The sequence below is a fragment of the Poecilia latipinna genome, unplaced genomic scaffold (assembly GCF_001443285.1).
Source record: "Poecilia latipinna isolate Pla-1442-1.1 unplaced genomic scaffold, P_latipinna-1.0 Scaffold2751, whole genome shotgun sequence".
Classification (NCBI taxonomy): Eukaryota; Metazoa; Chordata; class Actinopteri; order Cyprinodontiformes; family Poeciliidae; genus Poecilia; species Poecilia latipinna.
In genome coordinates, this window is record NW_015115367.1 from 48,941 (window position 1) to 62,670 (window position 13,730).

At 37.8% G+C, this 13,730-nt stretch overlaps 1 protein-coding gene across 4 annotated transcripts in view; it reads right to left on the reverse strand.

The window, feature by feature from the left end:
- Positions 1–3,597: 3,597 nt before the first annotated feature.
- Positions 3,598–13,730, reverse strand: part of LOC106939020 (uncharacterized) — a 14,004-nt gene continuing 3,871 nt past the window's right edge. Inside the window, exons 3-22 of one of the 4 annotated variants that reach the window (XM_015021252.1) lie at positions 12,879–13,328; positions 12,528–12,791; positions 11,970–12,227; positions 10,901–10,992; positions 10,481–10,705; positions 9,508–9,582; positions 9,159–9,255; positions 8,921–9,047; positions 8,580–8,820; positions 8,321–8,477; positions 7,523–7,607; positions 7,354–7,416; positions 6,442–6,644; positions 6,230–6,361; positions 5,964–6,151; positions 5,654–5,802; positions 4,912–5,151; positions 4,668–4,830; positions 4,339–4,447; positions 3,598–3,840 (exon numbers count right to left, since the gene is read on the reverse strand). In XM_015021252.1, coding sequence (XP_014876738.1) covers positions 4,352–4,447; positions 4,668–4,830; positions 4,912–5,151; positions 5,654–5,802; positions 5,964–6,151; positions 6,230–6,361; positions 6,442–6,644; positions 7,354–7,416; positions 7,523–7,607; positions 8,321–8,477; positions 8,580–8,820; positions 8,921–9,047; positions 9,159–9,255; positions 9,508–9,582; positions 10,481–10,705; positions 10,901–10,992; positions 11,970–12,227; positions 12,528–12,791; positions 12,879–13,328 — 3,305 coding nt within the window. In that variant the 3' untranslated portion in view covers positions 3,598–3,840; positions 4,339–4,351. Of the gene's footprint in view, positions 3,841–4,334; positions 4,448–4,667; positions 4,831–4,911; positions 5,152–5,653; positions 5,803–5,963; positions 6,152–6,229; positions 6,362–6,441; positions 6,645–7,353; positions 7,417–7,522; positions 7,608–8,320; positions 8,478–8,579; positions 8,821–8,920; positions 9,048–9,158; positions 9,256–9,507; positions 9,583–9,686; positions 9,880–10,154; positions 10,392–10,480; positions 10,706–10,900; positions 10,993–11,969; positions 12,228–12,527; positions 12,792–12,878; positions 13,329–13,730 lie in introns of those variants that run through there. The other 3 variants (XM_015021253.1, XM_015021256.1, XM_015021255.1) reach the window with 3 other exon arrangements.

The following is a 13,730-nucleotide window of genomic DNA, read 5'->3' on the forward strand; positions in this document are numbered from 1 at the left end:
TGTTTCACAGAGCAGAATTTCTATGACTGGTAATTTAAATCTGTAACTCAGCATGTCCGGTGGAAACCTTTTAACTTGAGTCTTTGGCATGAAGTCTCATCTTACCAGCAGATATGAGTCAGACGTTTCTGCAGAAATGACTGATACAGTTGACAGTTCAAAGAAGTTATGAAAATTGTGGCGCATATTTCTGTAAAAATCGTCCAGATGTGGAAACAAGCATAAAAGTTTCCATGCTCGCCCCTCAGCTTATATTTGTTTGTTTTTTTTTTTTCCCAAGATGGCCGCCATTTTTGAGTCTTTTAAGTTTATTATTGCCAAAAGATGTTGCGCATTTTCGCAGGTTGGATAAACTTTATGCCACATCATTTGCATTTTACTCTGGCAATCATATTCATACAAATTTAAAGAAATAATATGCAGCATCAAAAATCAATAATTTACCTCAAAGAATAGGGAAAAACAGTCTAATTGCTTAAATCTGTTTATTAATAACAGGCCTGCACATCCTAAAGGGAAGGATTATGAAACCCAACACCTAAAACTGTAAATACAGAGTGCTGTGCATTTGGGTCCACAAAAGTCTCAGAAATAAGGTTGCTAAATGACCAATCAAAAAATTGAAGTTATTGAATTATTAGTCTATTTTATTTTACCTATTTTTTTTTTCTCGCCCTCAACGTTGAGAATCTTCTTCAAACCGATCTGCTTCTGACTGAGCAGAACGGCATTCTGACATTTAATATGTACATTCAAACCACATAATTAGTTAATTATAGGGCTGATCGTCACCGAGTCCATTTCCTGTCTGACAACTTTACGCTTTGCTTTAGTGACTCACCTGCTAACGAGATAATAAGATATCATCAGGAAATTGTCTCAACTAAAGCATTTGTTTTTTTTAAAAGAAGAATTTTGTTTACAAAGCACCAGACTGGAGACTTTATTCATTTGGTCTTTGGTAGAAACAGAGAAACAAATCATGCAAATGGAAATTGAGGATGGGAAGGTGACAGCAGGACAGGTGTGCAGGTTCAAGGTCAAACCCTTTAACGACTCAAGAATGAAATCACTTTTCATAAACTCACTTTTGAATGTCACTTAAATATCAGCAAAAATACCTGCAGCATTCCTTAAGGAAAATTGCTCAGAAAGTTTCAAGTAAAAATGGTGAGCAATCAGGAAGCGTCACCTGGGAAAACTTCCAGGGTTTCCTCCAGAAAACCCGCTGAGCCCAGTGGGAGATCTGCTGGGGTCGCCCATCAGCGGTCTGCTGCGAGTTTGGGTTAAAAATGTCAAGTTACAGAAAGTCGGAGGTGCAGAATCAGGCATCAAAACTCAGAAATAACAGTGTAATACCTCAACCATAAACCTTTAGCTTAATCTGTCTTTACTGTCACTGGTGGAGAAAAATCCCCATTTAAAATGACAACACACAACCTGGTGGGGGGAAAGTAAAGCCTGGTGGCCCGCCAGGCTGATAAAATACTGGGAGAAACTGACTTCTGTCTATAGCTCTGAACCCTGTCCATATCGCCATCTCTAAACAGGAACACTGTGTTTGTATTAAAAGGATCTTTGGGCTGCTCTTGGTCCGATTCCTCACCTGGGACCCGTTTGCCTCGGCAGATCCGACCCAAATAGAGGCATGAAGCCTCTGATAGACCCAGGATCACCGGGACACTCAAACCCCTCCACCATGATAAGGTGGCAGCCCAACGGAGGGGAGAAAACAAAGCCAGACACAGTTCCCTGCTCTGGACTGGAGAGAGGCCAGAAGGTGGCGCTCTGGTGTTTCTAACTAAACGAGAAGCTTAGTTCTTGTTTAGTTAGAAACTAAACGTTATGTTCTCGATTATTTTTCTCTCCATAGAAGCTACACCTGGTCGGGCGTTCTGATTGGCTGTGGCTGCTTCCTGGAAAAGGCCATTGGCTGACATGAAGCTGCCATCTCCTGACCGTTCTCCCTGTCCTTTTCACTTCCATGACCATGGAAAGTTCTCCTGATCAGTTGATCTGCTGTGTCTCTGCTCTGCCTTCTCCCAGCTCCAGTCGGTCATGGCTGCTGGTACTGAGCCCGGTTCTGGTTCTGCTGGAGGTTTCTTCCTGTTAGAGGGGAGTTCTTCCGCTCCACTGTATACATGCATGCTCTGCATGAGGGACTGCTGTAAAGTCAACGACTCAACACAAGCCAGTTGCTGTCGCCCCCTGCTGGACAGGAGGAGTGAATGCTGTAAGTAATGACTCCATACAATCTGCAGGATAGCGTTTGGTACAAAAGTTTTAAACTACGTTACAATTAAGTGAACCTAATAAATTGATAACTTGGATGAATAGTAATCTGACTAAATTGAAATGATTTTAAGTAAAATGCCTTGACAACATTGTTGTGAATTAAGATAATTATAAGCTTGGTACCTACTTTTGGTGTTCTGAACCTTTTTAGTATTGGTTGTTGGGGTTTTTGTTTGTTTTTTTATATTGTGTATTGGTGGGGCTCATTTGTTAGTTTGAAAGTTAATTAACAACAAATGTCGTCTCAATGCACTTTAATAATTTCAGTTCAATCACATTTACTCCAATTGCTGGAACAATAAGCTCAGTTTATTGTTAAAGTAGTTTAAAAAGTTTGTACCAAACGACACCCAGCAGATTGTATGGAATCACGGCATTCACCCCATCTGACCAGCGGGGGGCGACAAAGTCGCTGATTTTGCAGCAGTCCCTCATCTCCATGTAGCGACAGTGGAGAAGAAGAACTTCCCTCTGTCAGGAAGAGACCTTCAGTAGAACCAGAACCGGGCTCAGTACCACTATGTTTTATTCATAATTCATCCCTGCTATATTTTTAGAATAATTTAGAGAAACACCAAAAATGTATATTAATATTTATAATGTAGAAAGTATGACATGCAAATGAGACGCATAATGATCCATAATGCGTCTCATAATGGATCATTAAGTTTATTAAAATGAAGCACATATTATATTTAGGTTGTGTGGAAATTATAACTTCAATAACTTAATTTTATCTGTTTCACAGCATAAAAAATTCACATGTAAAATGTGAAATCAGGCTGCAGCTGCTGTTATGATAGTACATAACTGATGCTGAAGCATGCAGAGAATTTGGACACCTACTGGTCACAGATGTGCATTACATCATTTATTAAGTGCGTTTATAAAGAAATTAAATTTTTGAAAACATAGCTGTGTATTTGTAGATGTGCCTGGTAATCCAAAAACAGATTTCAAGAAAATGTAAAACATGTAGTACAACTTTTCAGACATTAAGATGAATGAGTAACATTTTGCATAAATGTTCTTTTTGTTTCACTGTAATTTAATTGCATAAATTACTGAAAGTGTGCAGTTAAATATGCATCTGTTGTATCTGTTAATCTCTAATCCAGAGCAAGAAAAATCAAACATCAGGCTGGTTCAGTGAAAAGAAAAGATGAAAAACATTTTTATACCACATTTTATTTATTTTTTTTGTATTTTTATTGCTAGAAAAGTGAAAGAAAAAAAGCTTCATGTCAGTACTTCTTTTTAAAAAGTCAATTTGATTTAAAAATATAAAGTTATAATCAAATACAGTCCTCATGGTTCCCTTCATTTAATTAAATCAAAAGTATGAAGAAATAATTTCTGGTTGACTTTTGCCCCGTCCCCACATTAATTGTACTAAAAACCAATTCCATCTTAAGATATTAGACGATGAAGCATCAAAAAGTCAGAAATAATCCCAGATTTCCAAACATCCCGTCTGTGGATCTGGACTGATGTCAGGAATCAGCGTAAAGGTCGGCAGTCGGTCCAGTTTCACATGGAAACCACCTGAGGAAACAATTAAATATCAGACACATTCCTCCTCTACAAAGACTTTTCTCTACTTGTTTAGTGCAGATTTAGTTTTTTAACTTCGTTTATCACAAATCTGAGTTTTTGATTAGCCATGAATGTCAGAGCAGAGACTGAAAATAAAAACACACAACAGGTAAAAAGCTGAACAAATATAAAACATGATTTCAGCCAATTAGGGCATTCAAACAGGTTTTCTGAATTATTATTTAAATATTACAGCATATTACAATCTTTTTATTGTGCTTGATTGTAAAGAATAAGAAAAAGGATAAAAATATTTTAATATACATATGAAATCCTCTTATCTAAGTAAAATCTAATTTCCTTTCAAAAAGGTAAAACAACCCTCTCTTGTTATGTAATATCTTGATTACTGAATTTCTTGCCCAAAACATTAAATAAATAAATAAATAAACTTTCCACTTTCAGTTACTGAAACCTTTATGACAACAGTTGAACAAACAAACCCACGTTGCCGTCTGGCCTAATGAACCCAGCCCATGCTGATGAAGGATGTGTCTCTAATTTTCAGTGGCCGTCTGATGGCTCTTCGTTCTCTCTTAGGTTCATCGGAGCAATCCTGGCATTTAAACACAGAAACACGACATTTACTATTTTGCATATCATCACTACACATACAGTGTTTTCCTAACATTTATCCCTTTAAAAACTAAGTTTTATTTTGAAAAAAAACAAAAAAAAAAAACATCTATGTTCCTCAGAAGCATTTAAAGTCTTGATAAAGAGAACCAGGGCTGCACATGTGATGAACTGTTAATAAAGTTTCCTAAAGTTTGCACCGGGATGCAGTTGTCCTCCTGTTTAGGACACAGCTGGATCTTGCAGTGCAGATAAACTTGACCAGAGTTCCCAGAAAACTCAAACATGTTGAAGGAGAAGTAGGTGGAGGTTCCCGCTCCGTTTCCCTCCACCTCCACTGTCCCGTCATTCGGGTCAGCACAGCTGGGAGGAAGAAAAACCAGTTCATGTGAGTCTTATAACCCAGTCTGAACACTCTGATGGTTATGACTGATAGAGCCTCACCCATCTTTAATCAGGTCATAACTTGGTTTGCTGTCGTGCGATTCCTTGCTGGTTGCCCAGCATGAGTCCATCACCACGGCGATGGTTTTTGCATCCAGCCCGTCCGTCTTCAGCTCCACCCATATTTTCTGGTTCAGCAGAACACCAGAGATTACAGCTCGGGTGTAGGCAGCGTTCTCATATGCTTTCATCGACACAGAGTAGCTCCATTCTCCAGACTTGATGTGCTGGACCACAGAGCTGCAAACAAACAAACAAACAAACAAACAAACAAACAAACAAACAAACAAACAAACAAACACGGGAGCTTATTAAACTGCAAAAACACAAAATATTTCCAACTATTTTTGGACTAGTTTCTACTGCAAATCTTAATATACTTGAAATAAGACAAAACTAGTTACAAGTAACTTTTCAGCAAACTATAGGAGCTTGTTTTAAGTTGATGATTCCTCAATATTGATGGAAAAAGTACCGACACTGGCAGATTATTCCACTTATAGCAACACATTTTTCCATGTTAAAAGTAAAATAATCTGCCAATAGAACTAGTACTTTTTTAAATCAAAATTTAAGAATTAATGGCTTTAAAAAAGTCCTATGTTTTGCTGAACAGTTACTCTCAAGGTTTGTCTCATTTCCACTGTACTAAGATATTTGCACTAGTATCTAGTTTTGCGTTTTTGCAGCAGAACCAGTTTAAAAAGTTTCCATCATGGCAGAAACAAAATCGGTCACACACTTGTCTTTAATTCTGAAGGCCACAATCTTTATGTCGGGTTGAGTGTGGTGGCAGGAGAAGTCGATGAACACTTGATCATGGCGAGTGATGACATCAGAACTGTTCTGGGTCATGATGGTGTTCTTGTAGTTTATCTGACTTCCATTATTCTGCAGAATCAGACGATCATTAGAGAAAAAAATCAGTTATTTCTGCATAACAGTTCAGTTTTTCTACTTTACTGAGATTTTATTGAACACAATGGATGAGAAAAATGCAAGAAACACACAAAGATCTCTGATCAGAATCAGAGGATGAGTGTGAGACCCACCATGATCTCCGTCCCGCAGGTGTTGCTGCTGTCGAAGCTGAAGGTCACCATGTGGTTCTTCTCGTCCATCGCGCCCCTGCAGCTCCGGTCATTAAGGTGCAGGACTCTGTAGTCGACGCCTTTTTCCTCCAGCAGACATCCAACAAGAGTGATTGAACCAGAGTTCTTCCTGCACACAGCCGGCTCACCTGGGCATAAAAACATCTGTGGAAACTCTGATTTCCATCTTTTTCCAAAGACCTGTGTACATCTCAGAGGTTTCTTACCCAGAGTGCCAGACAGTTTGTATTTGGAGGCAAACAGAGCTCTGCAGAGGCAGCCGGTCTTCCCACTGTGTTTCCTGCCACAGAACTCATGATCGCTGCAGAGCTTGTCCTGACAAAACGCCTGAGGCTCGGCTGCAGAGAAGCAAAACCAAATGTTACTCTGACAGCATGCAGGCTGTAGAAACATTGCAGTAAAGATGAGATTCTCTCACAGCAGCCTGCGTTTGACCACCATCTGTCCAGTGTGATGTTGCTCTGTAGGCGGCAGGCTGTGGCGTACGCCCACAGGAACTGGCAGCCCAGACCGTCAGCTGAAGGATATCCACACAGAGTGCTGTTGCAGGCGCTGATGTAGGGAGTTGGGTCGACGTCGTCGTTGCAGGAGGAAAACGGGGCGGCCCTCAAGAGGTTACAGCTTTTTCACACACAAAAAGATAAAAACATTAAACATTCTCAAATGTTTCTATTTCTATTATTCTAGAAATATTGTATTTTGCCAGATGTATTCTGCCATAGATGTCAAAATACATCAATTAGTCCCTCCAGTTTTTTGTGATTCTACAATCGCAGAAATTCAGGGAAAATTAACATTTCATCATTTTGTTTGTGCTAATGCACAGCTGTGAAATTATTGCAAATTTTCCACAAAAAAATTGGTCAGATATATTGGATTGAATTGGTGCCAACTCCCACCTGCAGGTGGCAGTATTTCTTTCTTGTACTGCTGCCTCAGGCTTACTTGATGTCAAGTTATTGTCTAAGATCGATGTGGCGCAAATATCAAGCAATATGTTTCTTGCAAATACTTCTAAATTAGCTCCACAAAATCTGTGATTCTGACTGCAAAATAATAATAATAATAATAATAAAAATCACAGAAACAATCATAATAACCCTGATGAACTGATCAATTTCAAAAGATGTTCAACATTTAATTTTAACAAGATCAAATGCAGAAACAGCTTTTTATAAATATTTTAACAATAAATTCTGCCACTACCGGCCCTTTAAGAACATTCATGATCCTGATGCAATTCAAAATGAAAATGAGTTTGACATCCGTAACATATACAATGCAAACTACACAGAATAACACAGAAGGACGAAGAAATAAATCTACTCACTGTTTGGTGATCATGTTGCATTCTATTTGACTGTCCACAGGGTCTTCATACTGCCTTTCACAGCTAGCAAGAAAACAAACAAATCAACAAGTCAACTTCCTGTTTTTGAAGGAATGGTTTCGAATTCAGAATAATTGTATTTAATTAATTATTCATAATAATGTTGCACCTTGGAGAGCTTAAATCAAGAAGCTTTGCACTCGACATATTTCTGGAGTCGACACACAGACCCTCCATCGCTGATCCAACAGGGACTGAAAGTTTACAGACTATATTAGTGAAAGTTTCATGAAAGCAGGTCATTCATGCTTTCATGAAGCATGAAAGCATGAATGGATTTAAAGGATTTTAAATGTAAATTTAAAATCCTTTAAATTTACATCTCATAGCTGAATTATGACAACTGAAAAGTATTCCTACCGACTTAAACCAGCATTGCATCTTCAATGTGTTTGTTAATAAATACATTGTAATCTTTACATTTTCATGTGAAAAAGTGATTTTTTTTTAATTTCAACCTTCCTGAGTAAAACTCAATTACAGCTTTAAGTCTTATGTCCTTTTATCCTCATCTAGAGTTGGATTTGTTGCCTGTTTTTCTTTCTGGATAGAATTAATTAATACTTAAAGGACTAATCCTGCCTTTACTAAATATAAATACAGAACAAATAAAGATCATAAATAAATAGCTTTAGAAATAAATTGCATTTCCCAAATGATTAACAAATGCTTTACTGTACCATCAAATTGAATTAAATAATAATACAAAAGATATTTGTTTCTCAATCTTTGACTTTAATAAATCATTTTTGTGCTCATCTTCTCATTTTGTATTTTATCATATCTCTGATTTTTTTTTTTCAGTTTTCTTCATATTTGTGGCAGGATTGGTCTTCCGTAGGGAAGAACCAGACGTTAAAAAGTTGAAGAATAATAATCAGTTCATTGCTGCCTTGTTTATTCCTACCTCTCATGTGGATCTGTGCTGTGTAGCCATCAAACAACGCCGACATTTTGAGCCCAGAGAACAAAGACGTTGCTGTCAGTCCATTTTTATCCTTGCTTAATGAAATGCCCTCGAACTGCTGGACTGGACTGTTCAGGGTCAACACTGTCTCATTCATCTAAGTGCATCAAAGTAGGAAAATTATTAGTCACAAAATGAGAATCTATGCGAAGATGGGAAGCGGTGTGCAGGAATTTTGATCCAACTTTCCTGGAATTACCTTAATCCTGCCACCTTGTTCCAGGCGGAAGTAAACCTTTGAGCCAGCAGGTCGAAGGCTCACACTGTCCAGGAAGCTCACGTCTCTACGGCGGCGTTCCTGGAAGTTAGCCAGCACTTCAAACCCGCTCGATGAGTCTGACACCAGAGAGTACACACACCGGTCCGTCACAGAGCTCTGTTGACCTTGGAAGTCGATGACAGTGGGGCCCGTCACGGTGCAGATTTGGTTTTTAAAACATCTGATGGAAAAATAAACAGGCAGATTAATAAATCACAGCAACAGTTTAATAACAAACCGTAGCTTTCTGTCTAAACCAGAAAGTGTGTGTGTGTGTTTACCTGCCGTTTCCGTCACATTCCTCCTGCTCACCACAGCCGGTTGATGTGACAGCTCTGTCGATGCTACAGGTGAAACTTCTGCAGGTTTTTTCAAAATGGACTGTTGAATTAGGTAAAATCCCAACACCTGAAGACAAAAGTTAGACTTTTGTGTTTCCAATCTTAAAGATCACCCAATTTCTCTTTCAAATGTCAATAATGCTTAACAGAATCACCACAAAATGATTATTTCACCAACCTGAGATTCTGCATCCACTGATGTCAGTAAATCCAGAGTCAGCCGACCCAAGAGACACAGACTGAACTAGCTTACCCTCAACCGCTACATCCGCCATCTATACGGTAATAAATATTTCATTTTTAGAAACAAAAAATATAAAAGAAATTATTTGAAACATTAAGATGGAAAAGCAGCAGTTTACCATTTAAATAGTTAAGTTTATCTTTTAAAATACAACAGAGAAAGTAAAGATGGTTTTAATTTGAGCCTTTTATTCACATTATTGCTTTCAAAACCAATTTGTACTCTTAGAATAAGTGTTTTATATTAAATACACATGTGAAAACAAAATAATAAAAATACTCACCACTTTTGCCTCACTGGAGACTGAACTGAAATGCAGAGCTGTTTGTTTCCCAAAACTGAGGAGGTTCAGATTTACCTTAGTTAAAAGAAAAAAAGACGCAGAAAATAATAATAAAAAAAACTTTATCAAAAGTGAAGCACTAGATTTTTCAGGTATTTCATTTTGACCCTTTGCATTACGTTACTTAGTCACTCGAGGCGCCATGTTGGACTTTGGAAATCAAGATCGGGAATACTGAACTGAGCGACTGAAATTGTTTATTTATGGCTTCTTGTTGGAGTCAAGCTAATGTCTGTGAAAGTAACACACCTGTTGGGGCTGTATTTACAAAAGTCTGAAACAGCTAGCTTACAAACCGACCCGTACCTCCTCCCTCCTGATCAAATTACCGACTTTGCCTGAATTCACACCACATGATTTATGTCACTATGTCATAAACAGCGTTTCCCCTCATTCTGAAGAAGCCTTAAAATGAACAAAAGACGAGATGCTAGCCCCCCCCACACACACATGCTAGGCTAACATGACGGAGGGGCACTGTCTCCATGGTTACTAATTCTTAAACAAGTACCTTTCTCCATAATGCAATATTTTATATCATCTTTATAATCATACTTACTTATAAAGTACATGAACCTTAATCTTACCTTGTGATTAACGGCTATAGTTATAGAATAAAATTACAAGTTATTTTCACGAGGGTGAAAACTTAGACTAGATTTTCACCCTCGTATTTGCAGCTGACCGCGTCTATTGTCAAAGCAAAATCAACTAAATAAAAGCGATATTAAGCCATCAGATGTCGTTTTCTGACAGGTTTTACAGAAGCTGCGTTTTGACGTCCATCATGGCGGAGCGGGTCGAGTTCTGAGGACCGTGACGTCACGTGCAAAGGGTCAATATGTGACTAATCTGTTTGTTTACAAATCTCGTAAACATCAAGAAGAGCTCGAATTAAATGTATTATATTTACTTTCTTGTTCGTGTACATCATGTCAAAATGCACAGAGCACTTCAAGCTGCTTCTGATGGTTTGCACTGCTGCTTTTGCTCGAGCTTCATACGAAGAATCTTTTTCCCTTATGATGAATTTCGCCTCGCCAGACTCGGGCTTAGGTCCAACAATGCAGTCATCACTGCTTTTAGAGTTATAATAACCGTTGAAACAGATGGCAAAGTTCTTATTGGTGAAGTTCACCTGTTAAAAACAAACACATCACTTTGAAAAGCCGCCATCTTTTTATGTCACTTTGAATTTTTAATGCTAAAAATAAAGATTCAACCACTAAATGGGATTTATGAGCTTGCTGCTGCGCAAATAAAATGTAATTAAAGCCCATATTAGATTATATATCCACATGTATTCAGAAACATTTGACTCCATTTTACTTACATAAACCTGCTGGTAAACATTTTGATAGAAAGATAACGGACACAAGGTGAGGTTGAACTTTTTAGCTTCACCAAATTTCTCCCCAGAAGTACCTGCAGACATGAAAACATAAAAAACTGTTAAATGCAGAATGTTAAGTAGAGGTGGTCTGAAATCGGTGAGTTATGAATATTAATAAGAACAATATTTAGTTTTAGCTTCTGTTCAGTAGATTCCACTGATTAACAATATAATTTAAAGATTGTTTTTAATTGGCAAAATTAAGGGATATGTAATGTGGATCGCACCCATAAAAAAACAGCAAAAACAAACAAACAAAAAAATAATCATTGAATGCATTTTTTTTTTTAGATGATTATACTTATTAGTGTAAGTACTTGGTACTTACACTAATATAGGATTTCATTGTTTTTGCAAGCAGAAGAAAATCTGCTAAACAATATAAAGCACATTAAAAATGAGAATTGTATTTTATTTTTTACAGCATGATCAGCTGATCAGGCAACAGAGTATGACTCTGTTGGGCTTCCATTTGAATGTCACAAAATAGTTAAATAAAACCACAAACAATATGATATGCTGTAAACATTATCTAATATAATTATTTTTAAGACATAAAGCTTAGTGTTTAATAGTAAAATTGTTGATTTTTTATCTTCATGAATCCAAAGATGCAAAATATTTTATATGTATGTCTATAATCCAAATTTTATGCTCTGTTATTTTTTACACAGCTTATTCAGGACTTATGTGATGTTTTACTGACATTTAGAAATTAAAATACATTATCAATAATATTTCTGTGGATAAATAACCTGCTTTTTGTTTGCAGATTTATCCATGTATTTCATTTTAAAAAATCTCAGACTTTTTCAAACTCACCACCCATTAGCCTATAAATAATACTGTTCATTCTGGGTTCAGGTTAGAGATGTTTGACAGAATAACCTCAAAAACTATTTTGTTTAAAGAATTTTTCTTTTATTGGGGATTATAGTTGACGTTCAACAAGTTTAAAATTTACTTACCCATTACCTAAAAATAATAAAAAATAACATTAAAATCTTACCAGTTCCAGCAATAAGTTGCACTCCACTACTTCTGATATTCTCAAACTCAGAGAAGAGTCTGAATGTGTATTTGGTTTCAGCAGAAAGAGACGACACTGTGTGAGTTACTGGTCCGTTTCCAGCAGGCGCAGCGATTCTTCTCTCGTTACCGTTGAACTGGAGAATGAAGCTGTTGACGTTGTTCACTCTGTTCCACTGCAGAGTTATACTGCTCTCAGTTTCATTTAGGGACACCAAGCCAGTTGGATTTGGAGGAGCTGAAGGCAATATTTAGAAATTTATTAAAGGTGAAAATTGCACTGTACCTGAGTAATGGTATCATAAAGCGGAGAATAAAGTGAGCGTCAAATAATCTACCAGTGGCACTAGTACTTTTTCCCAATCAAACTTATATCTTGCTGAAAAGTTACTCATAAGAAAGGTTTTGTCTTATTTCGAGAGTACTAACACATATTTACACTAAAAACTAGACCAAAAATACTTGGTAAGGTTTGTGTCTTTGCAGTGAGTGTATTTTTAATTTTATTTCCTTCAAAAAGTAAAGTGAAGCATCTTACCAGTGGCAGCTGTAAATTGTACTCCTCGGTCTCTGACATTTCCAACCACAGCAAATATAGTAAATGTGTATTTAGTTGCTGCCGTGAGGGAAGAAACTGTGACTGATACGGCTCCATTTCCACTTGGTGCTCCGACTGACATCTCTCTGCCGTCATACTGGATAACAAAGCTGACAATGTTGTTCAATCTGCTCCACTGTAGAGTGATGCTGGTCTCAGTTTGGCTTATTGCTTTGACGTCAAACACGTTGTTAGAAACTATTTCTAGAAAAAACAACATGACAACAACATTATATCATTTTAGGGGTTTTAGAGAAAGATTGAATCGTAACAGTGATGATGGAGCATTACCTGCACAATATGCAAGATGGCAAGTTGATGGTTTCGCAAGTTTGTAAACATAAAAGTTTCCAGGACAGAGCTTGACTTTTATGGTGTGTGAGGCAAAATGGCAACAGGAAGAGACCCAGTTATTACACACAGTGCGAGTTACGATTTCATTGATCTGTGTGGGGTGAGGCTGTGTTATGTACAAAGTAGCATGAGTTCCACATCTGTTTTTGTCAACACACTTTTCTGGAATAGCAGCACTCCTCCCTCCTAGATAAAACTGATACCAGCCGTCCCAATTTACACTCTGGTCACACCTCAGATTGCTCTGGTCTATGTTATTTATTGAGCGCCACTCATCACGCAGTTCAGTGTAACGGGAACAGGGATCTGCACACTGAGGAACTCCATTTACGTTGATGCAGTCCAGTCCAGCAGAACAACCTCCCACTACACAAGACAGAGCTTGGCCTACGAGAGAGAGAGAAAAATCATGACACCTTCACAATAAAAAATAAACAAAAAGAGACTGAATTGCATTTTAACATGACGTGAATTTCTCCTAAAATGTTAAATTAACTGTTTTCCATTGTTAGATTTGTTTTATCTCTTGCTGTTTTCAGTTACTTTGCATGATTTTATTCTGATTATAATAAATAATCCTGGACCAGACTCTGACACCGGTCGTACAGGGACCTGACAGCCCGTATCAAAGGGCCTGGTACCCCATACTCCCGGAGAACCCCTCCAGGGGAACTGCCCCCGATGTCCATGCGATATTGCAGAGTCGCGCGAGCCAACGCAACCCTACAATATCCAGAGCCTTAAGGAACTCCGGGCGGATCTCATCCACCCCCGGGGCCCTGCCACCGA